This window comes from Simochromis diagramma, unplaced genomic scaffold (genome assembly GCF_900408965.1).
Source record: "Simochromis diagramma unplaced genomic scaffold, fSimDia1.1 OVJJ01000734.1, whole genome shotgun sequence".
NCBI classification, from domain to species: Eukaryota; Metazoa; Chordata; class Actinopteri; order Cichliformes; family Cichlidae; genus Simochromis; species Simochromis diagramma.
In genome coordinates, this window is record NW_024387513.1 from 149,162 (window position 1) to 176,305 (window position 27,144).

At 39.1% G+C, this 27,144-nt stretch overlaps 1 protein-coding gene across 6 annotated transcripts in view; it reads right to left on the minus strand.

Moving 5' to 3' along the window:
* The window catches only part of LOC120725803, a 69,007-nt gene that overhangs the window by 30,632 nt on the left and 11,231 nt on the right, over positions 1–27,144 (minus strand). Inside the window, exons 1-8 of one of the 6 annotated variants that reach the window (XM_040018845.1) lie at positions 26,573–26,657; positions 24,490–24,536; positions 24,227–24,322; positions 23,985–24,086; positions 23,338–23,691; positions 22,290–22,373; positions 21,604–21,704; positions 21,004–21,420 (exon numbers count right to left, since the gene is read on the minus strand). In XM_040018845.1, coding sequence (XP_039874779.1) covers positions 21,361–21,420; positions 21,604–21,704; positions 22,290–22,373; positions 23,338–23,691; positions 23,985–24,075 — 690 coding nt within the window. In that variant the 5' untranslated portion in view covers positions 24,076–24,086; positions 24,227–24,322; positions 24,490–24,536; positions 26,573–26,657 and the 3' untranslated portion in view covers positions 21,004–21,360. Of the gene's footprint in view, positions 1–9,255; positions 9,781–9,951; positions 10,038–11,402; positions 11,481–12,296; positions 12,657–12,950; positions 13,052–21,003; positions 21,421–21,603; positions 21,705–22,289; positions 22,374–23,337; positions 23,692–23,984; positions 24,087–24,226; positions 24,323–24,489; positions 24,537–26,572; positions 26,658–27,144 lie in introns of those variants that run through there. The other 5 variants (XM_040018847.1, XR_005694219.1, XM_040018848.1 and 2 more) reach the window with 5 other exon arrangements.

Genomic DNA, 27,144 nt, shown 5'->3' on the forward strand with positions numbered 1-27,144 from the left:
GAAGACTCCTTACAGAGCGAGCTGTACCCGCACATAGTAACAGGTGCAGAGACTGACAGAGCGACTCGGTCTCTTTTCTTCGAAGCGATTGCTGAGCGGCTCTCAGATGGCTCTTTTATACGCGTCACAACGCGCCATGCAACGCGCCATGCAACGTGCGTAATACTCTTCAGAAAAACTGTTTGGAAATACTTGTAACCGCAAAAATACCTGCGCTCTTCTTAGTTTTAAATCATTTGCTTCTTGTTTGTCCAGTTATGAAGTCCCACAGCTCCAGTTTGAGGCTGTGGGCTCAACATCTAGAAATTCGCTTTGATATATTTGTAAATGTTTATAATTTTGTTCATTGTTAATGAACATTACACAATAAAGTCAAAGTGGTCTCTATGCGCCTTGATCTAATAGTTTACACTATTAGATCTACCACTGAAGGTAGAAAACAATCAGCGGCAAAGCTTGGAGGGTATAAAATTGCGAGAATAAAATACACAATTTTGACAATAAAGTGGCAAATTTATGGCAAATAAATACTTGTGATTCTTAGCTTAGTATCGCCACATTATCATAAAGATCCGGTGTTTATAAAGACGCGTTGAATTGGGTCTGTTCAGAAAACAACCAACTGATTTGGATGACGTGATAACCTTTGCACCAAGAACTATACAACGGAAAGATACCAGGACGTGGTAAGTTATATCTATGTGAATGATTGACGTGAATGTTGAAATCCTGCTATAAGAATGTTAAAATGAGCATTCTGCGTGGACCTGTTGCCTCCTGGCTGAAGATGACGTTGTCATAGTTATTTTTAGAGGATTTTGTTCTATATTTAGTTTAGAGTTCATTATACTAACAAGTCGCATCAACGCTGGGCCAAAGTTCAGCACGTGGTTAAAGTTTCCAGCCGGGGTGTAAATATCACTCAGCAGCCAGTCGTAGAGCTGAAGCAGGAAGCATCAACACATAAATCTACTCTACCCCGCTTAAATCACAAGACCACCTCTGACTGAAAAGCTGTAGATTTTTCTTGTTTGCACAAATTAATTCAGATTCACACTAATTCTGTTCACAGAACCAACAAAATGAGGAAGAGGAGGGAGAAAAACAATTAGATTGAATTACAATTGGATGGAAGTCAGGATCAGAATCAGAATCACAAAGACTTTATTTATCCCCAAGGGGCAATTAACATACAACAGAGCAGCATGGCGTTGAAGATAAGGACATGACATAAATAGGCAATAAGAGTGAGATAATAAATACACAGAATATACAGTATATACACAAATTACACAGTTTTAAAATTAAAGTGACTGAAAGGTGAATAAACAACTGTAAGTGAGTAAAGTGTCTGCAGTATAAAAAGACTGTAGTTTATGTTTCTGAATGGTCTCGACGACCTTGTAGTTCACCTACGAAAATTACAATAAACCAATAATAAATGTCTATGTGTCTCGATGCATTCTCAATCATCCAGGAAAGTAAATCTCCAAAAGTTGATTCTGTTCATCCGGACGTAGCGTTTTGTGGGAGAAACGTTTCGTCACTCATCCAAGTGACTTCTTTAGTCTCAGCTGACTGCAGGTTTCCTCAACATTATAAACAGTACATTTGCATAATGACTGAAACCAGCCCACTGAAGGAACAATGGGCAATTGTTTCTTGATGGTTCTTTGGGGCACCTTTAAAGGTTCTTCTATGGCAGACCTTCCCAAAGGTAGAAAACAATCAGCGGCAAAGCTTGGAGGGTATAAAATTGCGAGAATAAAATACACAATTTTGACAATAAAGTGGCAAATTTATGGCAAATAAATACTTGTGATTTTTAGCTTAGTATCGCCACATTATCATAAAGATCCGGTGTTTATAAAGACGCGTTGAATTGGGTCTGTTCAGAAAACAACCAACTGATTTGGATGACGTGATAACCTTTGCACCAAGAACTATACAACGGAAAGATACCAGGACGTGGTAAGTTATACCTATGTGAATGATTGACGTGAATGTTGAAATCCTGTTAATATAAGAATGTTAAAATGAGCATTCTGCGTGGACCTGTTGCCTCCTGGCTGAAGATGGCGTTGTCATAGTTATTTTTAGAGGATTTTGTTCTATTTTTAGTTTAGAGTTCATTATACTAACAAGTAGCATCAACGCTGGGCCAAAGTTCAGCACGTGGTTAAAGTTTGTAATCCACAAGGTGTGGGGCCCGCCCCCTACGGGGGGCGCAGAGCCATTGCAGGGGGGAGCGCGGAATGAAAAGGGGGAGAAAAAAAACAAAACGCTTGGACACTGCTAGCACGGGGCGGCCACAGAAACGCAAAGCAGGAGATGAAGCATAGCTGAATATGTTTCCAAACCAACTTCATTCTAAGCCAAAGAAAATATGGTGAAGCATGTCTGCTGTTGTTCCATTAAAAGATTTAATGGAAACGGAAGGCTGGATGTCTGTACCGCTGTGATTGGCTGAGAAGCACGCGCGGGTCACTTTCAAGTGTCTGACAGCAGGGAGGGGGGAGAAGAAACTTCAACTGTTGCCACAAAAACAGCCAATCACAGACTTGGATGCAAAAATATCTGATTAGCCGTTTTGGTCTCCAATCAGCTCGAAATGACGAAATGCAATATCCCAGAATCCATTTCGTCCAAAACTCAAACGAGGCAGTGGTGGAGGAACACAGAGTGGCGGAGTTTGAAATATTACTCTTTCTGGGTCACAAAATAAACTTTTAAGATATTTTCATGCGAGAATGGTGCTGTGTAAACTTCAAATACCTGCTCGATTCATCAACACATCACATATTTCCATAAGTGCTCTAACGTTTTCGGCATCCAAGTCTGTGATTGGCTGGTTTTGTGACACAAATATAACGGTGTACACAAAGAGTTGAACGCGCACGGGCAGAAATGTTGGGAGCGCGAGCAACACATTGCGAGCTAACCCAAATACAAAAACTGAGCGAGAGGGGCTGCTATTGTGTGTGTGTGTGTGGATAATAGCAAACACTGAAATACATTTTTTGTATGCAGCAATGAATTTTGTTTACTCAAATTCAGCTTTTCTTCTTCCATTTCCACTATACTCTTTCATTCACATACATTATTCTCTTGCATACATATATTTTCTTCAGACATGTATGCATTCTCTTCTTACATTCATATATTATTTGTGAGATTAAATGCATAGTGAATGCATGCAAATGAGAGCAAAATGTAGGAATGCAAGTATAAAGTATATGTGTGTGAAAGAAGAATGTCTGTGTGTGAGAGTGAAAGAATGAATTTTGGCTTGTACGGCCCCTCATAGGTATCCGTCCATCATTTGTATCATTTTTTGCTTAATCAAGTCATTCCTGTTCATCTTGAAATCTTCTGTTTGTTTTTTCACTCCAAATACACAGCAACACCCAAACAGAACCACTCTTGCTCAAAAATATCTACAAATTTAAATCAATGCCATTAGACCATTGTATCCAACACATTTTAATGACTCTACTTAATAAATAACACAACCTGTGTTTATGTTAGAGTTCACCAAGAGGAAGACCTGAACATACAGAGGCAGTCAGACTGTCAAAGCTGAAACTGCTGCTGTCAGTGAGTTGATGACAGTTTGACAGAACCAGACATTTACAACAAGTTACAACAAAACAGCCGTATAAACACTCACAGGCTAAGCAGTGCAAACAGAAGGCTGCATTACAAACATATGAACCATTAAACATGAGCTCAAAAGTCTGCCCTCTTGTTTTTCTGCTCTCATTCAGTTCCTGTTTCACTGAGCGAGTTAATATTTTTATACAGTGTCGAGCCTTAAAGCACAAACACACACAAAAGACAGACAGGAAAGAAGCAGCAGAAAGAAGAGAGACAGCCAATGCATATCAGACTCATCTTATATAGGAACAGGGATCACCCCTCTTGTATCATTTCATCCTCTTTTTTTCCCTCTTCATCTTCCACTTATGATATACATGACCCCGCACCATAACGTCTTGCAGAACAATCTCTCATCCATCACTGCATTTGGTCCGTTTGACAGTTTCATGGCCAAAGTGAGTCTGAAAGTCTAGAGAAAGGCAGTTAATCCATCTAACACTTTCCTTGGGCACGCATGCTGGACATAAGCTGCTATCCATGCTGAGTAAGGGTTGTTTTTTTCTTATAGGTGTTCAAGGGGCTTATGTTTTTCCCTATAGCTACTTGAGAAGGTTGCAGGCCCTTGCTTGGCAGCCATCCAAACAACGGCATGCCTTTGTTGTACAGCCAACTAAAGAGCGGCCCACGCCATGAAGCATCAGTCAAACCCCGCTGCCTGCTTCTGCTGCACAGCCATCTCGAACCACCGCATGCTTCTACTGTACAGTTAGATGCAGTTGCATGCCAAGAAGGGTCATATGCACATACCTTAGCAGTACCAAGTTTAATTAACCCTTTGTTGGACTAGTGACAGTAGGTCATAAAGGGTTACATTTTTAAGCAGTATTAATCAACATTTGGTCATACAACAAGTGGCACAATATTTTTGTAACATACTGGAGATATATATGACCTAAATATATGGGTCATGTGATTTGAACATGCAGGTTAAATGCTTAACACAGTGACTCCATATATAAACACTTCATTGTGAGCATGCATAGTATATACGAGTGTATATGATTACACACAATTTATGAAGGTAACTATGATTACATGTCTAGTGTATACAGGTATATATGTCATAATAAGATCCAATCAGTTTCTACACAGAAACTTTCTAAAGAGCTTTTAAGCTGAATGAGTCTGCTGAAATCAAGGTTTCAGTTTGCTATGGAAACAGTGCTTGTAGTCTCTTCTTTGATCGTTTTGTTTGTGACGTCTCTCTCTATGAGACTGTAACGACTGAGCGGACAAAATGAATTAATATCTTATTATTTACATCTGCAATGGATACAATAATTCATTCACATTTACATGCCAGTTTTTGGGTTTTTTTGGTTCTGTTTGCTCATTTCCATTTATGTTTTTTTTACTATTGAACATTAATGAAGTAAAAAAAGTTGACTAGAATAGATACCAGACAACGAAAAAGGATTTCACGCACTGCTGTTAGTACAGCAACACACAAAAGCTGAGAAAGCAGTGATAACAGACTGCTTAAAAGCTTATAAAGATGTCATGTTGAAATAAAAATAGGAAATTACACACCTGCAGTCGGCTGATTCACAAACTCAAAGAATCTCACAAATCTGCACTTTTCTCTTGATAAACTGATCTGTGAGCTGCTGCAAGACCAGTTTAGCCAGTTTGGGCTTTAAACAGTTGCGAGTTTGGACTGTTAGACTGTGTGCAGATAAGACAAGGATAAAGATAGATTCAATTGTCTGCTGAGGTAAAGTAAACAAGCCCGACACTTATCACTGCAGGTGAATTACATCACAAGGCAACTATTGCTACTAAAACATGGATTTTAAATGCGTTGTAGAACAACACACAGCGACACTACACATGAGTGGGTTTTAAATGCACTGTAGTTTTTCAAACTCCCGACAACCCTCAATGTCTACATGCATTTAAAACTGAGAGGTGAGGTTGAATGCATACGTGCCCACCCCCAAGGTCCTATATGTATGTGTTATGAGAGTGTGAGTAATGTGGATGTCTAGTTTGTGAAATAAAATTGAGGCACAGGCACCCAGAATGCCTCCCCTGCACCCTGGTGACACACCTGCACCCCAAGGCCCTGCATGTGTGGGTGGGTGTGGTGGAGTGGGAAGTGGGAGGCAGTCGGGGATGGGGAGGGAAGGAAGGGAGGGCCAGGCAGCCCATCCCTGGGGCCAGCTCCCCTAGGGGCCCAGTCCCATCCAGACCCGGGCCCACAGTAGCAACACCACCAAGTCCCACAGAACCTGGGGCAGCCCACCCAACCCCACCGCAGAGTATACTGTACCCACCCCATCCAGTTGTTTGAAATACACTGGAAGTGGAGCAATCAAAGTGAAGCTGCAGAAAGTCTTAATGATGACAAGGAAAAAAAGAAAAAAGATGGAAAGATGTTAAAGTAGTTTTTACTTCCACAGAACTCGAGCACACACACATTAAATAAACACAGACGCATCCATTCACAAACAGCTGATTAAGAAATGAAGGTGTTATTTGAAGAATGCCTGTTTTTCCACATTTAATCTGCTGTCATTGAAGCAGTACAGACCACAGTGGAGCTACTTCCAAAAAAGAGATCTTGAAATAGTTTACATTTATACAGCAGGTAAAATAAGCATTGAACACGCCACCAAGTTTGTAAGTAAATATATTTCTAAAGGTTCTACTGACATGAAATTCTAACCAGATGTCAGTAACAACCAATCCAAACATGCAAAGAAATTAAAGCATAGATGTGCATAAAAGAGTTTAAGAAAAAGTATTTAATCTGCTCCTCTATAGAGAAAATAGTGGGTGCATTACTTGGGTGTGATTTTGGCCCATTCTTGCACACAAACTGTCTTCAAATCCTATTTGGGATCATCGTCCTGCTGAAGCATCCACTCTGGTTTCATCTTCATCGTCCTGGTGGATGGCAGCAGATTTTTATCAGGAATGTTTCAGTGCATTTTTCCATTCACCCTTCCTTCAGTTACATGAAGCACGCAGTGCCCTATGGTTGCAAAGTTGATTCAAAAGCTTATTCACTCCTTCTGAAAGACTCTCTAACCGCAGGATGAAAACCAGTTGTGTTGCATTCTGGCTCCGACAGTGATGTCATCCATGAAGAGCAAATGCGACAGTATTGCTTTAATGGATTTTTTCCATTCCAAGCCTTTCCAACTTGGCTGACTTTGCAATGTGTAAAACTTTCAGGAAAATAACTTTATTTATAAAAAGCTGTTGATGAAGTGCTTTTGAAAGTAGATGAAACAGTTACATATTGTATTTGGTAAAACTAGACTAATTTTTGACAATCTGTTTTGCAGGTTGACAGTTTGTGTCCAGATGAATATGCAATTATTTACATGGACTAAATAAATTAAAAAACAAACAAACAAACAGATTCTTAAGCAATATTTTTAAGGGCTAATCCAGCTCTCACACTGGGGCAAAGCTGGCATACACTGTGGGCAGTTGGCTGGTCTACTGTACACTCATTCACTCACATGCCAACAGGTGTGATAAGCCCATAAAACATGCTGGGTGACTCATCTTCCCGAATTACCGTATGGATATATGGGGTAACACAAACCCACAACAGCCACTATGCACATTAAAAAAACAAAACAAAAAACCCCCAATAATGATAGTTAAGGTTGGACATCTGGAGTGCTCAAGCTCATATTTTTAAGATCAAGGATCTTGAAATTTGTGGATCTGGTAAAATTTAAAACTGGTCGAATAATGTAGAAAGCAAGAAATAATCTCTTACCAGAAAAAATTTCTTAAACATTTGTTCACAGACAGACTGTGGAGTTATTGTTAGGGCACCTGGGTCGTCGACCCAGTGGTTTTGTGTTTTTGGTTCTGGGTTTATTATATTTTTAGCCTTCGTTGTCTAATGGGTTAAAGGGTTGTGCTGAGTTTACGTTCTCTGCGTGGTTTATGTTAGAGTTTTAGTCTTTTGGCTTCAGTCTGTGTTCCTTAGTTGCTGTGAATCCCCTTATCAAGTCCGCATCTGTGTTACGTTTCCTGTTTTACTTTGAAGTCTGTCTCATGTTAATGTATCAGGTTTTGCTTCCCCTGTCTTGTTAGCCCTGATTTGCCCCAGCTGTGTTTCCCTCCTGTCTCTCATTCACGGATTGCTCCCTCTGTGTATTTGAGCCCTGTGTTTTCCTCTGTCTGTGTTGCGATCTACCATCTTACCATGCTGTGTCGTCTGCCTGTCAGGTTTTTGCAGTTTTCAGTTTAGGTTTTTTGGTTGTGTTTGCAGTAAATCTAAGTTTGAATTTACCTTCCTCCTCTATAAGTCTGCACTTTGGGTCCTATCTTGCTTGCACACAGCTGTCACATGACAGTTATGAGTTCAGGGATGAGCTGAGCTGTATTTAAAATAAACAAGGGATGAAGTGGGGCATTAAATATTTATGTGCTTATTGTGTATAATTATAGATTTTATAAACAAACAGTTTTGGAAAGGTGTATAGTTAAGTAATCAAAGGTCAATGGATATCTGTATATATTGATGTAAGTGGCACAGATATTGAGTCATGTCTGTTTATATTGTTAGTGTCATGCTTTGTTGTTTAACACATTTCTGCCATGAAGCAGCTCCACTGCCTTCAGTTCTCAGAGACAGTGACGCTGCAGCTGTTGTGGCCGCTGCAATAACCTGTGTCTATTTTAACATCTGTTTTAACATCTGTTTGCTTTGTGGATTTTTCTCAATTCTATTTAGTCGTGTTGTGTCCTACAGAAATAAACATTTAAAGATTAATTTGTCTTATTCTCATCGTTTCAACATGTATGATGAAAAGCAGGTTGGATTTAAGATGATGTGCTAAAACAGACAAAAAGAAACATACATTATATCATCACCAGCTCACATGAAAAAATCATCAACATCACATTTATATGGTTAGTTACATCTGAATATATAAAATCAAGTCACGCAATGTGGAAAAAAAATAATGTTGCCCTCAGATGTGATCAGAGCCGACCCAGTGCAGCACAGAGCCTTGTTTCCAGCATAAACGTCACTATAAACTGTACTGTATCTACAAACATTTGATATTTTGTCTTTGTACAATCTTCACACCACCAAAAAACAAACAAAAAACAAAACAAAAACACACACATTTAAAAATAGCAGCACAACAAGTGATTAAAAATGTCAAAGTTATTATGCATCAAACACCTGAAGTGGTTTTGGTGGCCAAGTTCATGCAGATAAGGAAACTGGTTCTTATTTGTCATCATAATTACCTGATACTAAACTCAAACAATACAACAACTGTACAGACAGTTCAGCTATTATTATCATACTGTAAACTCATGCAGGTAGATTTAACAGGATGCTGCCATCTACTGGCTGATCTGCACTAATGCCATTTGTTAGAAATCAGATTTTTGACAGGTGTGATGACGTCACTGAAAACTCAGGTGAGAATGTGGGTGTGACACAGGATCCAAGGATGGACACGTCAGCTTTGCCGTTTTAGCAGTGCTTTTATTGACAGTAGTGATTAGTACGGTTTCGGGCTTCTGTCCATGAGAAAGGCTACTCTGACTGTCACTCTCCCGCTCCGTCTCACTGCAAGACATCAAAAGAGAGTTTCCATTCATCGATCCAGTTCAGCACACCTGCTCTTTCCCACCTCTGCTCCGCCCTGTGAGCTCACTGCGTCACCTCTCCTCTGCAGCAGGCCAAAGACCACACTTCCACCACAGTGGGAAAATGTGTACATTTTTTATCGTGCTGTCCACCTCATCTACTCCTCCATTCATCTTACATAGCATTATTTTTTTAAACGCACTTAAAATCAATATAAATCGCAGATTCTTTAATGTTTTGGAAATCTTGTTCAACTCGATCCAGCTGTTCTATCTCAGAATGTGATGAAAGATATCGATATTGGTCTGAAGCCCTGGATTCAACAGTTTTCTCTGTTGTTTAAGTTGTTGTTTGTCCCTTGGTTCCCAGCACCATCTTACTGAACAGCATCAAAACGGGAAACTTCAAATCTGGTTTATCATCAGGATGTTATGTGTTTCTATTCACAGTCTGAGATGAGATGCTAACAGTCATGAACCTGAACGAGGTCCAGAAAGTCTTCATCAAGAACTTGTGGTTTTGCGTGAGGAAGTCCTCCTCTGTTTAAAAATGAAAGAAAATTGAAAGATTCACTGAGTTATACTGAATATGACAAGTTTAAGAAACTTAAACTGTGACAGAGCAAATGATTCTGACACATACTGTAAAAATCTGTTAAATGTTCTGATATTTTTACATTTACAGCTTATACAAGAAAATCACAGACTTACGTGTTCTCTACAATTATGATAAAACATAAATCCCCACGGGAACACAGAGATACAGATGAATACAGTCATGACGATTCTTCCCTGGCCTACAAAGACAATCCACAGTTACAAACACAGTACAAACATAATTCAGTGTTAATGATGTAAATGAGCACAATTTAAAGACAATAAGTGGAATTAGGTAAAAACCAGTATTACTCTGAGAGGTGAACACCAGACTGTATTTACATGTTTCATTTAATTTATCTCCACTTACAGTCTGGTGACCTCCAGGTTACATCAGGCCTTTTGCCCCAGGAAAGACTCGAGGCCCCAAAACCCAGAACTGGATAAAACTGATATTTGACATTTTGAATCAGAACCTCAGTATGTTTACCTGAAAGAGCTGCAGGTTTATGGGAGGATTTTACTTTGTTGTTTTCCAGATTTTCAAAGATGATCTAACATGAAAACTGTTTGTATTGTTAGCCTGATGTTTCATTACCTCCCTACCATTACCAGTGTTGGGAAGGTTACTCCGAACCATAGTAAAGGGACCTCTGGCTAATACGTCGGGTTCTGTGTCGGGCTCGTTGCCAAAAATAGCTTTACTTTGTTGTCTGGGTCAACTTTGCTAGCGAGAGACAGAGAGAGGCGTTGAAAGGCTGCTCCAACGGAACTTATTGTTTCGGAGGAAAACACGAACACGGTGTACAGCTGAGTCTTAATAGCTTACTTACAACTGGGCTCGTCAGGCACTCTTCTTGGCTGCAGTGGTTATTATTATATTTACATGTTTCCAGCCCTCGATGTCTGCTCGATGACTGCTCGTACTTTTCTACTTCCTTTTTCTCCCTCCTCGCGATCAAGGACACATAACGGGTATGGCGGTCCATTCTCCCTGTAGCACGGACTACACTGCCTATGAGGCTACATTCTTTAGGGCTATGCCTGTAGCATTCTGTAGCTTAGCACAACAACAACAACAACAACAAAAAGGCGCTCTCTCACCCAGGAAACACACAGGAACATAGCTGTCAAACAAAACTCAAACAGTCCTGACCCACGACAATATGAAACAGGAAAATACCGCTGTGTAATCCATTTATTTCAACAAAGTAACTGTATTCTAAATACCACCTTTTTAAATGGTAACTGTAACGGAATACAGTTACTCATATTTTGTATTTTAAATACGTAACGGCGATACATGTATTCCGTTACTCCCCAACACTGGCCATTACCTTTCATTAAGCCAACACTACACAGACTCAGTTTCACTTCTATAGAACGAGCCTAGTCCTGGACTCCTTTTAGTCTGAGACTGAACGAAATCCATTTCTAGAAAACTGTGTTTTCTGTTCTGGTAGATTAACCTAGTTCTCAGATTTGGCCCATATCTCCTGACTGTACTGTGTATAAGCAATACAATGAAAGAATGATTTTGTAAACTGTAAAGACTTTATTTTTACGTCTGGTCTCGTCATTCAGATTTGGTGGTTGGAGACTTCCAGGTTGCTGAGTTGTTTCGTTCTTCTCAGGCTTTGATTCTAAAATAAAGTAAAATTAAATATTGTTTAATAAATTGTTTTATTAACTTAAAATTGATGTAATGTAGCAGTGAATTAAGCTGCTCTCGGCTCTGTACACAGTTTTATTGCTACCAAGTGGAAACTGAAGACTGAAAAGAAACCAAAACATGAAACCAACAATGAAGAACCAAAAAAACAAACAAAGTGTTGTGATCAGAGGAACAGTTTGTAGCTCTTCAGTGTTGGTTTCCTCACATGTCCTGATGAAGCTGCTCAGTAACAGTGTCACTGAGGTTGGACACTGTGGATTTCTGTGGTCGACTCAGACTCTGAGGCCTCCTTCAGGGATGTTACCAGATCCATGAAGAATTAGCCTCATGTGTCTGTAAGCCACAAAGACTCTTGTGTTAAAAAGTCCAACTTAAAGCAGAAATGACCATGTTTACAGTCTTCTACATGAACCAGTGTTGGTCTCCATGGATACTTTTACCATCATATCATTTCTGTGGTTTGTTTCCTACACGTCTGTTACTGTACTCAGTACTAATTAGCAGGTGTGTGTCTGTGTGATGCAGTTTATGGATGTATTCTATGTGTTCTAACTACACAGTTTTTCTGGTCATTTTTGTCTGGAATCGGAAACTTCATCAATCAAACAGGATATTTATAAAGACACAGTTTTTATGAAGGGGGAAACTATCTTAAGAGAGCTTTTTTTCTTTTTCTCTCTTCAAAAAATGAAATGTTAGGTTTATAAACACCAATGTCAGGATCCAACCTTGATCCAGTTTAACAGCTCACAGTGATCACATGTGTATAAATGAATTATCTTACCAGAGACGGTGACTCTGCAGCTGTTGTAGCCGCGGCCATAACCTGTGTCCACCTCACACAGGTACAGACCCGAGTCCTCAGTCCTGAGTCTGGACAGCTGGAGTCTGATTCGTCCTTCTCTGAGGGCGTCTTTGTCACTCTGGACTCGTCCTGAAAACTCTTCATCCTGAAACTCTGAGAACTCGACACCACCACGAAGAAAATACAGAGTTGAGTATGTTTGATCAGTATTCAGGTAACAGGAGATCTTCAGTGCTGAGAGGGACGTGTCTGGTTTGGTGGTGAACGTCCACTCCAGTGTGATGTTGTGGTTCTCCTCTGCCTGATAGGAGCTCTGTGTCACATCCACTACAAATGATCCTGTTGAGGAGACAGAGAGGAGCAGACACACTCACAACTTTATACAACATCAGACAGTAAAACACAGGAATAAACGAAGCATCATTTCTGTTATAAATCCAAAGAACTTCAAGGCCCCCACAACACAGCCAGCCATGTTCAGTCGTTCATTCTTTCATAACTCTATATTGTCCTCCTGGTCGTTCTGGCTAGTTTCCAACAATTGTGAATTTGAGAACCATTTTTTTTTATGTTTAAACAAAACAACCAAAAATGATCAGAGATGAGTTTAAATGCTCAGCAGTTTTTGCTCACCTCTGCAGAGGACGAGTGTCAGAAGCAGCACAGCAGCAGAGAAGGCCAAGGGTCTGTGTGTGAAGATCACACTGATCTCCTGAAGAGCCATCACTATTACTCTGAAAATCAACAAGCAAAACAAGCTTCCTGTTACTCTCTGCATCTCACAGGAAGCAGCCCAGCAGACTAATATAACATCATGTGTTTTATTCTAAATGTTACTGTTTCTGGTCCTTTAACAACATTAAAGAAATCTTACCTCTCTTTGAGGATTTCAAGTTCAGAGCTTCTCTGTGGCGCGTTTCTTCATCTGTCTACTCTGAACAACATCTCCAGACTGCAGATCCTGTACTGTTGATCAGTGATTTCCTCCACTCTGTAACATCAACAGGGAAACAGGTTCAGTCCCAGTGAAGTCACATTCAAGAAGCTGTTTCAGTGTTGAGCAATTATGCATTTTTTAAAAATAGTTACTATGAAACTTTAGATCGTCACTTATTAAATAACAGAGTAATGATTTTAGATATATTCTGGTCGAGCTTGTACTGAGACAAAAAAAAATCAGCCTGGAGGCTTTGGTCCAAGCAGGTCACCATTATTAGTCTAAATAAATAAATAAATAATATATCTAATTATTAATATCTAATTAAAAACTGCCTCTGCTTTCAATGAGAAGTGACGCCATCCTCACTATAACCCATCACTAACATGCTGTAAAAAGAAATTATTTATTTATTTATTTTTTCCTTTTTGCCTTCCTGTGACACAAAAAGACCCCACACCAATAGATGCTATGAGACAGTGTGTGTTTGTTTAGCCTGTATTATTAATAAATATAAAATCCAGAAAGCTACACAACACGGTGTGGTTCATTTACAAACACAAAACTAACTTCGCTTTCACTGGTTTTTGTTAGAAAAAAATCAAATTGTTGCTTAAATTTGAACAAAATGTCAGAAATCTGTCATGAACTAAAATTCTAACCTACTTTTTTCACGAGTTGTTCGGTTAACCCTCTGAGGTCCAAAATGTTATTGGCCATTTTGACTACTTTTGATTTTACATTCGCATTTTACTTTGTGGCGGTTTGTGATATGGGCAATATGGGCCGCTGCCGTCACTCCCAAAACTTTCCCCTCTTCCTAAACAACCAAATGACTTTAATGTGGGTCATAAAGATGATACAAGAGCCATATATTTTATGAGGTGGTACTCATTGTGAAAGGTTTGAGAAGCACTGCACTATGCAATATATTCAATTTTAGAATTTATATTCAGTGTTAACTGTAGCTAAGCTCAACTTGGTAATGCGCTTTAAGCTAATGCTAATCTTATATTAATAAACTACACTGTCATATGCAAAAAGGTGGCACTAGGGGTGGCAAGAGATGCCACCCTTCTAGATCCGCCCCTGTGCAGAACAAACCTGATGACTTGTTGATGAATGTAACCATAATTGTCTTAACTAAAAAAGCTAAAATAAAATTGTGTAACTGATGATTGTCACAATTCAGCACAGACAGGTCCATACTCAGTTAAATCTTAGAATTATGTTTCATAAATTCAGTAAACCTGCTTCATCTTCTGTCGTTTCAGACAGCTGGGCTCCTGAGTTTGTGTCAATGAGTCTTTTTTAATGTAGCTGTCATGACAGAAAGAAAATCTGAAAAAAAAAAAAAACCTTGCTGCTGCAGTCAGCTGTGTTGTATCTCTATGTGGCAAATACAACAAAGAAAAGTGTTTAATGGTGAATAATGAAACACTCACCAGGAACATCAATCAGCTCATACACCACTACACACCAGCATCCAAAATAATTAGGTTGCACTTTTTTTTCTAAAGAAGCATCAGATACGATGTTCACTTGTTTGAATGATGATCGTGAGATTAGTCAGCGGGGTTAGAGTTATGTTATGATCTTTTATTTTGAAATTACAATCCTCCATATCAGTGTGACTTAAGCACATAACTGAACCTGAAAGCTCAGAGTTTCTTTTAAGTCACCTCAATGAGACAAAGTCCTGCAGGTCTCTGCATGATTCCAAGAACAGTTCTTTATAAACATAAATATAGAAAACAAAACAACCCCCCTCCCACCAAATAAATAAAAAGAAGTCTTACCACAGATAAAGAGCCCATATTCCGACACAGTGATCCAAACTGTTGTTGTCAAAGTGAAATGTGTCTCTGGAGCCGAGCAGGTAACAAACTGAAACAAGGATTAACGAGTCACTGCAGGTTTCTAACATTCCATGATCTATTTATCAGGTAAACACTGAGCATGAGGGAGGCAGGAACGGCTGACCTTGATTGCATCACAGCAAACACATTAATGTGTCTTCACCTTCTCAACCACACACACACCACTTTAATGTATCATGATTTTGCAGTATTTTATATATTGTATTTTTGTCATTCTCCAGGTCTGACTTGCCATTTCTGTCTTTCTGTCCTACTCAAGCTCTCCCTCTCTCCCTTCACTATCTGTGTGTCTTTCTGTGTGCGTGTGTGTGTCTTTGTGTGTGCACATTCCGGTGTTCTCGTCTTTGTGAAGCATCAGGACTTTGAGGACTTTCAGCTTCAGTTTCGGGGCTGCACGTTCCTGCCTGGTTAGGAGCCAATATTCAGGAGAGTATCTAAGTTGTAGTCAGCGCTGGGTTGTTGTATAACAAACAGACAGTCTTGTTATGTGAGAATTACTTACCTGTGTTCTCCTATGGAGTGGAGATGGAGAAAGCTCAGAGACTCTTTGTAAATTGGAGAAGCTGTGGATGGAGTGTTTTTGTACGTGGAGCATCGCACTGAGAGCTGGGATTACACTGCTGTGAATGTCAAATTTTTGGAACGGTTGTTTTTGCACCGATTTCACAGTAAATAATTCACTGTCTCTGCTAAAGAAGTCCTGCAATTGAGTCCTGCTTTTCTGCAAAGTGGCAAACCCTTTAGTGCGCTTATCTGTTTTTTGTGACTGAAGCCAGACAAATGACACAAAGTCACCTTAAACATCACACCACTGCAACAAGAATGCACTGATGTTTGCATAGGTGACATTACTATCATTGCTTTTAGCTCACAGACACATACTCAGTAGCACATGTTCATTATGCAACACTACTTGACTCTCAGTGACTCAATACTTCTGACCAGAGCTCATCAACTGGCACAGCAGTCTCAGTCATGGTGGACATTGTTAGTCACACTCAATATCACACAAATGGGTACAATTCACATTACAAATGAACAATAAGTGTTATAACACTGTAACTCTACAAATGAACGCCAGCGTGAACCATGATTCTAGTGCCCTCTGCCCTTCAGCACTACAAGATTTTCCTTTGAAAGTAGAAAAAGTGAGCTCTCTGGCTCTGATTGAGTGCAGAACAAAGCTGATTAGTCTAAACCTCAAAATCAACCAAACACCTCCAAAATTAGTTTATACTTACTTTAAAAAAAAAAAAAAAAAAAGCATTAATTAAAAATGTTCAGTTATTTAAGTGATCATCTTTACCTAAGATTTGATTGGTCAGTAAGGTTAGGTTATGACCTTTGATTTTGAAGCTAACTTAATACTGAAAGTACATGTCATGGTCTGTGTGTGGGCAGGCAGGATAAAAAGGACCCAAGTGCAGGACTTGTGGAGGCAGAAAAATACAGAGGCAAACACACGGGGAACAAGGACCAGAAGGGGAACACAGCTGATACAAATTAACTGAAGGGACCAGGTGGACGCAAAAGAGGAAACATCAACATAAGACACACACCTTCAAAGTAAAACAGGAAATTCATTGACAAAACTCAAAGGCACCAAACCAAACTCATATTAAGCACTAAAGAATAACAAACCACAAAAATAATACAACACTGGGTCACAGACAGTTCAGAGCTTCAAGTCAAGTCTTGCTCCAAGAACAGTTCTTTACAAACAGAGATGGAGGTTCTTGTCTGTCGAGTTCTCTGACACCAAAACAAACAAACAAACAAATAAAAAGAAGACTTAGCACAGATGAAGACCCCAGACTCTGACACAGTGATCCAAACTGTCGATGTCAAAGTGAAATGAGTCACTGGAGCCAAACAGGTAACAAATTGAGACAAGGATTAATGTGTCACTCCAAACCAGAAACTCTTGTCTGATCAGTTTCTAAAGGTCATTGCTGCACATTTAATGGTGTATATATCAGTAAACAGTGAGCACTACAAACACGGGGACAGCTTCACAAAGAGGAGCTCAAAATGGTTTCAGCAGAAAAGCATTAAAACTTAGATATGATGATTCTTGCTAGTGTGCTGTGTAAGGTCAACATTTAGAAAGTAGGGTACCAAGATTTAAAATATATTTTAAAAAAAGACCCCTTTGACCTCTGACCTTTACCTAAAGTCAACAGATTAACCTGTAAGTCAAAGTAATGATAAGTCTAGTCTCGGTCATTATTTATGCGTTCACTACAGAATAATGATAGAAGAAAAAGACAATCACTGATTATGATACACATGATGTCCAACATGATGTATGTACTGACATACTGTCACAGCTGGGCTCACACATTGAAGAGCAACGAGAGACAGGAAGAGGCTCAAACTCAGGAAACAACTATTTATTTACAATAACAGCAACATCTGTTTATGAATTAATCAGCCGTCTGATTCAGCTGAAAGACAAACTTCAGCTCTCAGACTGAAGTTATTTGTTGGTGAGTGGGTCCTCATCCTCAGTATATTAGGAAGACACTGTTACCTTAAAACAATCTAGAGCATAAAATATAAACAATCAAAGTGCTGATGTGTGAGATGATGGAAGCAGATGTTAGTTCATGAGAGCGCTGCCCTCTACTGGCTCATGTGCAGTAATACTGCTCTCGTCCTTCCTTCTACTCCCACATTTAAACTGTGAGCAGCTCTGATTGACAACATGCTGTCACACTGAAAACTTCACATCTGCTTCTTCCTCCTCAACAATTCATCTTTACAGTCTGATCTGCAGCTTCAAGGACCTCTCTGCTCCTGACTCTGTGCTGCTTTCATTCACATTTAGACCTTCTTCCTGCAGTCATTACAGAGTGACAGTAGGGGGCGCCAAATGTGACTGCAGGTGTTAGTTGGTGCTGAAAGTGCTGATATGTTTGCGCTGTAACAGTTTGTCAAACTTGCTTGTTAACTTTATGCTGATCAGTGTTGTATCATCAGTAATCAGTGATCAGTAACTAATTACTGATTACTTCCCCTAAAAAGTAATCCCATTACTTTACTGATTACTCTTTTTCGAAATTAATTAGTTACTTTGTTACTTTTTTAAAACATGATTTACAACCTAAATATGTGATAAAGCAATAGATCATTCAACCTAAATCTACTATGTAACCAAATGGAAAAAGTCAGTTTTTAAATTTTGTTTTATTAGTTTTAATATTTTAACTTTCAAGTTCAAGTTCAAGTTGGCTTTATTGTCACTTCAACCATATACATTTAGTTCACAGTGAAACGAAACAACGTTCCTCCAGGACCAAGGTGCTACATGCAACATAAATTTACAACATAAGTTAACACTAAACTAGCTAACTAAGAGGCCTAGTTAGCTGGCTAGCAGAGACAAGACAGACTGACCTAACATAAATTACAACATAAATTAACAAAAAAAAACTAACTATCTAACTATCTAAGGAAGACTAGGAAGTAAAGAAGTTAGTGCAAAAAGACCAGTAATAATATTGTGCAAAAGAGCATTTACAGGTTGGTGTATACGATAGTTTGATGGTGTAGGTCGGTGTGGGTCGGTGTGTTTGCACTTGTGTTGATTAGTCAGTTTAGACTCAATGCTTGAGGTAGTTAAGTTAAGCTGAGTGATAATGTTGTGTGTGTGTGTGTATGTGTGTGTGCGCGTGTGTGTGTTTATCAGTCCAGTCCCTTTTTGTTGAGGAGACGGATGGCTTGTGGAAAAAAGCTGTTGCACAGTCTGGATGTGTGTGCCCGAATGCTTCGGTACCTTTTCCAGATGGTAGGAGTGTGAATGCATCAGACAAAAATTAAATTATATGCAACATTCTCTGACTGGAAGAAATTAGTTTAACATTTAAAGCTATTTTATGCACATTCCTGCACATAAAATAAAATAGGTTTTTGTGTTTACAGTCAGTCTTTCAAATAGATGCAAGTGAAACACAGCAGAAAATAAATAAAATCCAAGACTCAGCAGTCGGGTTGTGCTATTTTCACCTGTATAGCAGGAGTAGGGCAGGTTTTAGTAACGCAGTAATGCAGCGTGCTTATGGGAAAGTAACGGTAATCTAATTACCTTTTTTGCAATAGTAATCCCTTACTTTAGTCGTTACTTGAAAAAAAAAATTGGATTACAACTAACATGTAGTTTAATTGTGGATCATCAGCGGTGATTTTGAAAGGTCATAAATGTGAGTGTAGACAGACAGGATGACAGCAGTGCCGTTGCAGAGCTTTCCACAGATTATTAGAGCAGCAGCACAATAATTAGTTTATATGTATTTGTATGTATTTAAGCTTGAGCCAGTCAAAGAAAACAAAAACAACTTTAATGTGTGTGACTGGTGCACAATGGCTGTGGATTCATGCTCAGAGTTAGGTTACATCAAGTGTAGCAGAATTTTAACTGGTGAGCCTGAGATCCATTGACTGAACTCCACTTTTGTACCAACTACATACTGTCTAACATAAAGACAGTATAAACATTGTACTGTCTGCATAAAGGATGAAAAATGAGCCAGGACAACTCATCAAACATCTGCTGACATCTGGTTGAATTAAGTTGTTAAATCCACAAAGAGCAGCAGGTCGGATGATCACAGCCTGTACATGACGAAAATCTACCGAAGCTCTCAGCAGTAATTATTCTGAGTCCTGATTTGTTTGCCCACTGAGCCACTACAACCAATTTTAGGGTTCCTCCACCTGCTGAATTCACTTTAACCCCTGACTGTAACAATTTTCCTGTTTAGAGGCAAAATCACCGTCTACAATGTAGACAACAGAAATATGTCAGAGCTAGTACTTTCTCACTTTTACTTGAGTAAAGAAGTTAAGTCAGTACTTCAACTTTTACTAAAGCAGTGGTTCTCAAACTTTTCACAATGAGTACCACCTCATAAAATATATGGCTCTTGAAGTACCCTTATGACCGTCATTAAAGTACGGTAGTATAGGCCTATTTAACACCACATACAGTTTACATGAGACAATTTCATTTCTTATATGAATGTTTTTCTTGTTTTAACTGTCATAAACAGGACAAGTGATAATAATAACAACTGTACTGCATTAAAACATTCACAACAGGGGGTTATCTGGTCTTTAAGTGATGACATGATGAAAGCTGCTTCCAAACTACTCTGCATTTATTAAGGCGGTTGTGTTTCTAACATGTTCTAATGTTTTGTATCTTGTTTTATTTAATCTGAACAAGCCCCTGAAAAAAGTCAGTGATCACTGTCAGCCTCTCACAGTTTTTATCATCACTTTTCATTTTAAAGCTCAGTTTTTAAAACCTTACAATGTAACTACAGCGCAGCCCATGCAGCATTATGTTATTATATATATTATATTATACGTATAAATGACTAACCACATATTGCAGTTGTTCTCCTGACTGAAGTTTAGTCCGTTTACAGCATCCTGCCATGTGACTGTATTTGTTCCTAACCATCGGGAAGGCCTAAGGAAACAAGCCCTCCAGCGCTCTGTAGGTTTTGGTTTTTATGAAAAAAAATAAGCTTTTTTTTTTTTCAATCTTCTAAAGCTGTTTAACTTCTAGAGAGAATCGCAGCAACTACATGATGAAGCTTTCAACTCCAAGACAAACTAAGACAGTTTTCATGTAGTATGAGTATGAGGGTGTGACACAGGCCCTGTGTATTTTTTACGTTGCAGTATTTTAAATATTTTATAATATTTCTGAGTATTCCATCATATTATGCTTTACTTATGTTAAGATTATAAAGCTGAAACAATGATTAGAAACGTTTCTGTCAGCAGCACCCAGCAGTTTATCTTCTAACCCTTTCTTGTTTCCTGATCCCAACGTCAGATACAATTAAAATGCTGATTCTTTAAATGTCATCACAAGAGTTTATTAAACATGAAACATGAAGCTCCATCCTGTTAATGCTGTTTGTGTTTTACTTGAAACGATCCTGTTTTTATTTTAACCTCTCAGTATATTTATAATTCAAATGAGTTGAAGGATAACAATATTGGACTGAAGCCCTGAATTTAAATCTTTTCTCTGTTGTTTGTGTTCTTTTTTATTCTCTCCAATGGTTCTCAGCGCCAACTTACTGAACAGCATCAAACTGAAAACCTTAAATTTCGTTTTTTCCTCATGATGTTATAAGTAGTTTCTATTCACAGTCCGAGATCTGCGGCTCCCAGCTGATGTTGTCATCATGAATCTGAACTAGAAGGTTCACCTGCTGAGAGCTTCTTCCTCATTAACTTCCTGGTTTTGTATGAGGAGGTCTGTTTTCTGTTTAAAATGAAAGACAATTCAAAGATTCACTGAGTTATACTGAACACGACAAGTTTAAGAAACTTTAAACTGTGACAGAGCAAATGATATTCTGACACAAACCATGTGTCAAAAAATGTGTTTTGATCATTTTATATTTACAAAACTTACAAGAAAATCCTGTTTTTCTGACAGACTTACGTGTTCTTTACAATTCTGATAACCAATAAATCCCCATGAGACCAGAAAGATACAGATGTATACAGCCACGACGATTGCTAACCAGAGTGCCAGGAAAAATTCTAAGGTACAAAAACAGGAAAAACATAATTCAGTGTTAATGGTGTAAACGAGCACATTTTAAAAACAGGAAGTAGAATTAACCATTAAATAACCAGTATTACTGTGAGAGGTGAGCACCAGACTTTATTTACATGTTTCTGATGCACAGAGAATTTTATTTATCACCACTTACAGTCTGGTGACCTCCAGCTTACATCGGGCCTTTTGCCCAATGTTAACCAGGAAAGACTCGAGCCCCCGAAACCCAGAACTGGATAAAACTGATATTTGACATTTTGAAGCAGAACCTCAGTATGTTTACCTGAAAGAGCTGCAGGTTTATGGGAGGATTTTACTTTGTTGTTCATATAGACTCAGTTTCACTTCCATAGAACGAGCCTAGTCTTAGACTCTCTTTAGTCTGAGACTGAACTAAATCCATTTCTAGAAAACTGTGTATTCTGTTCTGGTAAATTAATACAGTGCTCAGATTTGGCCCATATCTCCTGACTGTACTGTGTATAAACAATATAACAAATGAATGATTTTAGTGTTTTTGTAAACTGTAAAGTTATTATTATTATTTTTAATATATATATATTTACTTATGCCTTTGGTCACATCATCCAAATCTGGCCTCTGGAAATTTCCAGGTTGCTGAGTTGTTTCGGTCTTCCCAGATTTTGATTCTGAAATAAAAAAAAATAACATATCTTTTTAAATTTTAGCTCAGGTGGTAGAGCAGGTCACTTACAAATCAAAAGGTCGGTAGTTCGATCCCAGTCTGCGTGCTAAATATTTTTTTGTCTGTGATGCATCATCACAGTATGAATGTGTGTGAATGTTAAACACTGTGAACATGTGAGACAGTATAGACCAAAAAGGGCTCGTGTCAATGGGTGATGTACAAGTTGTGTAAAGCACAATGAAGAACCAAAAAACAAACAAACTGTTGCGATGAGAGAAACAGTTTGTAGCTCTTCAGTGTTGGTTTCATCACATGTCCTGATGAAGCTGCTCAGTAACAGTGTCACTGAGGTTGGACACTGTGGATTTCTGTGGTCGACTCAGACTCTGAGGCCTCCTTCAGGGATGTTACCTGGACCAGCAGCTCCATGAAGAATTAGCCTCACGTGTGTGTAAGCCACAAAGACTCTTGTGTTAAAAAGTCCAACTTAAAGCAGAAATGACCATGTTTACAGTCTTCTACATCAACCAGTGTTGTTCTCCATGGATAGTTTCATATCATCTCTGTGTAGACTTCCTATATGTCCGTTACTGTACTCAGCACTAATTAGCAGCTGTGTGTCTGTGTGATGCAGTTTATAGATGTAATTTTCTAACTACACAGTTTTTCTGGTAATTATATTAAAAATGCTCCAAAAGGAAACATCAGCTCTAGAACAGTGAAGAAGATCCAGTTCATGGACTCAAGTCAGTGAAAGTGGGGCTACAGCTGCTGGTGTCTGAAACTCCATCAATCAAACAGGATATTTATAAAGACACTGTTGTTATGAAAGTGGAAACTAAAGATTTGTGTTCATCACTTTGAAAGCCTGTAACAATTATACACACCAATTTTATCTCAGGTTTGAACCATGATTGACGTTAACAGCTCACAGTGATCACATGTGTATAAATGAATTGTCTTACCAGAGACGGTGACTCTGCAGCTGTTGTAGCCGCGGCCATAACCTGTGTCCACCTCACACAGGTACAGACCCGAGTCCTCAGTCCTGAGTCTGGACAGCTGGAGTCTGATTCGTCCTTCTCTGAGAGCATCTTTGTCACTCTGGACTCGTCTTGAAAACTCTTCATCCTCTGAGAACTCAACACCATCAAGCAGATAATACAGAGTTGAGGGTTTCTGATCTTTTTTCATGTAACAGAGGATGTTCAGTGCTGAGATGGACGTGTCTGGTTTGGTGGTGAACGTCCACTCCAGTGTGATGTTGTGGTTCTCCTCTGCCTGATAGGAGCTCTGTGTCACATCCACTACAAATGATCCTGTTGAGGAGACAGAGAGGAGCAGACACACTCACAACTTTATACAACATCAGAACTGTGAAACACAACAATAGACGAAGCATCATTTCTGTTATAAATCCAAAGAACTTCAAGGCCCCCACAACACAGCCAGCCATGTTCAGTCGTTCATTCTTTCATAGCTCTATATTGTCCTCCTGGTCGTTCTGGCTAGTTTCCAACAATTGTGAATTTGAGAACCATTTTTTTATGTTTAAACAAAACAACCAAAAATGATCATAGATGAGTTTAAATGCTCAGCAGTTTTTGCTCACCTCTGCAGAGGACGAGTGTCAGAAGCAGCACAGCAGCAGAGAAGGCCGAGGGTCTGTGTGTGAAGATCACACTGATCTCCTGAAGAGCCATCACTCATTACTCTGAAAATCAACAAGCAAAACAAGCTTCCTGTTACTCTCTGCATCTCACAGCAAGCAGCCCAGCAGACTAATATAACATCATGTGTTTTATTCTAAATGTTACTGTTTCTGATTCTTCAACAACATTAAAGAAATCTCACCTCAAGGTTCTCTGTGGCGCGTTTCTTCATTTGTCTACTCCGAACATCATCTCCAGACTGCAGATCCTGTACTGTGGATCAATGAGTTCCTCCACTCTGTAACAATAACAGGAAAACAGGTTCAGTTCCAGTGAAATTGTCACGGACCTGTGTCTGAAGGACCCAGGGTCTTTGAATAAGTATGGACGTGTATTTTTTGTGCTGCTGTCCTGTTTCCTAATGTTTGTGTATAGCTGGGTGTGTATGTGGGTGTGGCAGAGCACCTCTTCCTCAGCCCTGGTGGGGGTGTCAGCCAGGAGCCTGGCCACATCTGAGGACGAGAAACGCACACACACCTGAAGTTGATCAAGCCTCGTCTGGGAGCTATTTAATAGTTTTTCCGAGCGTTCCTTGACGCTGGATTGTTGCGTGAGACTCCACATTAGTGTTGTTAGTGTCAAGTCCAGTGAGTGTATGCCCACAGTAGTTGAGTGATAGCTGCTTCTATCATTTTTTGCAGGAAGAGTGTGGAAAGCCAGAGAGCAGCGAGCACGTGGAGAGCAGACACACGGGAGCGGAGAGCACGAGGCACGGACTTTTTGGGGAAGAAGACACGGCACGGGAGTCAGGGGAATGCATCGGGATTGTTTGTGTGAATATTTACTGCACTGTAAATAAACGCACTGTTCACCGCAGCATTTGGATCCTTTGCCCAGACAAACCGTGACAGAAGTCACATTCAAGAAGCTGTTTCAGTGTTTAGCTATTAACCAGTTTCAAAATAGTTTATATGTAAACAGACCATTAGATCATCACTGATTCAATAACAGAGAGTGATGAATTTAAATATTCTGGTCAGGCTTGTACTGGGAGAAAAGATCAGCCTGGACCAAAACGTCCAGGCTGATCCCACAGATACTGTGAGGCAGTGTGTGTTTGTTTGCAGTGTCTCTAAACTTTTCTGTCTGTGCAGGCTTCCAGCTGCTCACCAAAGCACACAGACCTTTTCTGTAGCACACATGCGTTGAATGCTGTAGTGTTGTTGTTGGTATTAATATTGGTGGTGCAGCTGCTGAAATGTCAATTATTGGACATATTTTACTGCATTTACCCAGCATAACTAAGGGAGGATTCAGGGTTACCTGGTCCAGCCCTAACTATATGCTTTAGCAAAAAGGAAAGTTTTAAGCCTAATCTTGAAAGTAGAGATAGTGTCTGTCTCCCGAATCCAAACTGGAAGCTGGTTCCACAGATGAGGGACTGACACAGCATCTGTTGTGCTGACCAGAGCTCATTAATATGCACAGCAGTCTCAAACTAGAAAAATAGCTGAAAATCACATTACAAATGAACAATAACTATGAGACACCAACACATTACTGGAATAAGTGATACTAAACATGAACGTCAGCATGAGGCACGAGTCTTTGGCATAGTGCTTCTTCTTGAATCGTTACTATATTTTCTTCTCTAACTTTGATTGACAGAGAGCAGAACAAATCTGATGATTTGATGACGAATTTAACCAAACACCTTCAAACTTTAAGGATTATTTCTGAGGAAGCTGAAAAGTCGTGTTAACTGATGATTGACACAGTTCAACACAGACAGGTGCAAACTCAGTTTAATCTACGCAAATTCAACAAATGTGCTTCATCTCAGACAGCTGGGCTCCTGAGTTTGTATCAAGCAGTCATTGTCAAAGGAGAAACTGAAACGATTCATGTGAGTTTTCCACCCACTGTGTAAACAGCAGACCAATCAGCAACAGTCTGTTGTCAGCTCAGTGTTTGACTCTATTTGACAAATATATTAAAGAAAAGTGTTTGATGGTGGTCCGTGAAACACTCATCAGAAACATCAATCTGCATATACAGAACAAAACACTAACATCCAAAATAATTAGGTTACATTTATTTTTCTTAAGAAGCACATACTGTGATACTGTGTTCACTTGTTAAAATGATCATCTTTAACTGAGATTATTCAGCAGGGTTGGGGTTAGGTTATAGCCTTTTATTTTGAAATTAACCTCTTTTCATATCAGTGTAACTTAAGCTCATAACCATAACTGAAAGCTCAGAGTTTCTTTTAAGTCACCTCGATAAGTCCAAAGTCTTTATAAACATAAATACAGCTTTTCTCACACTTTGCTGCTACATTTGGAGCTTTGTGGGAGCTTTTAACAACTGATAGAGACATTTATCATCTTGTATGTGCTCACGGTTTGACAGAGAAACAACAGTCTGACGTTATTCGGTAACATGTACAAAAAAATCCCTTTGTTTTTCCATCACACATTTTTTTTCATTATTAGTTTCTTGTTTTTTGAGTTCTCCAACTCAAAAACAAAAAAACAAGACTTACCACAGATAAAGACCCCAGACTCCGACACAGTGATCCAAACTGTTGCTGTGAAAGTGAAACGAGTTTGTTGGAGCCGAGTAGGTAACAGGAACTTAAACAAGGATAAACATGTCACTGCAAACCAGACACTCAGGTCGGATCAGTTTCTAACATTCCTTGATGCAAGGCCTATTCATCAGGTAAACACTGATCATGACAAACACAGGGAAGGTTTCACTTTATTACATACTGCGTCAGATCAGTACAGATCATGTGTAAACCAAAAATCAGCTTAAAATGGTTTCAGCAGTTTCTTCTCATCTTCAACAAAAAGCTCACGTTTTTCGTAGCATTTGCATTTCATTCTGTCTGTAAACACAACAGCTCTGAAAGTTTTGAATGTATTCTGATAAAACTCTGTAGGCTGTAGCAGGATCATGTTATAATGATCCAATAAAGTTTGATTTACATCCACCGAGGTCTTCATGGTCAACTTTATGACTTGCTGTTGAAAAATTGACAAAAAGCCTCCTTAAAAGCGCACTGTGTAATGTTAACATTTATAACATATAAAGATTTAAAATATCATGTCA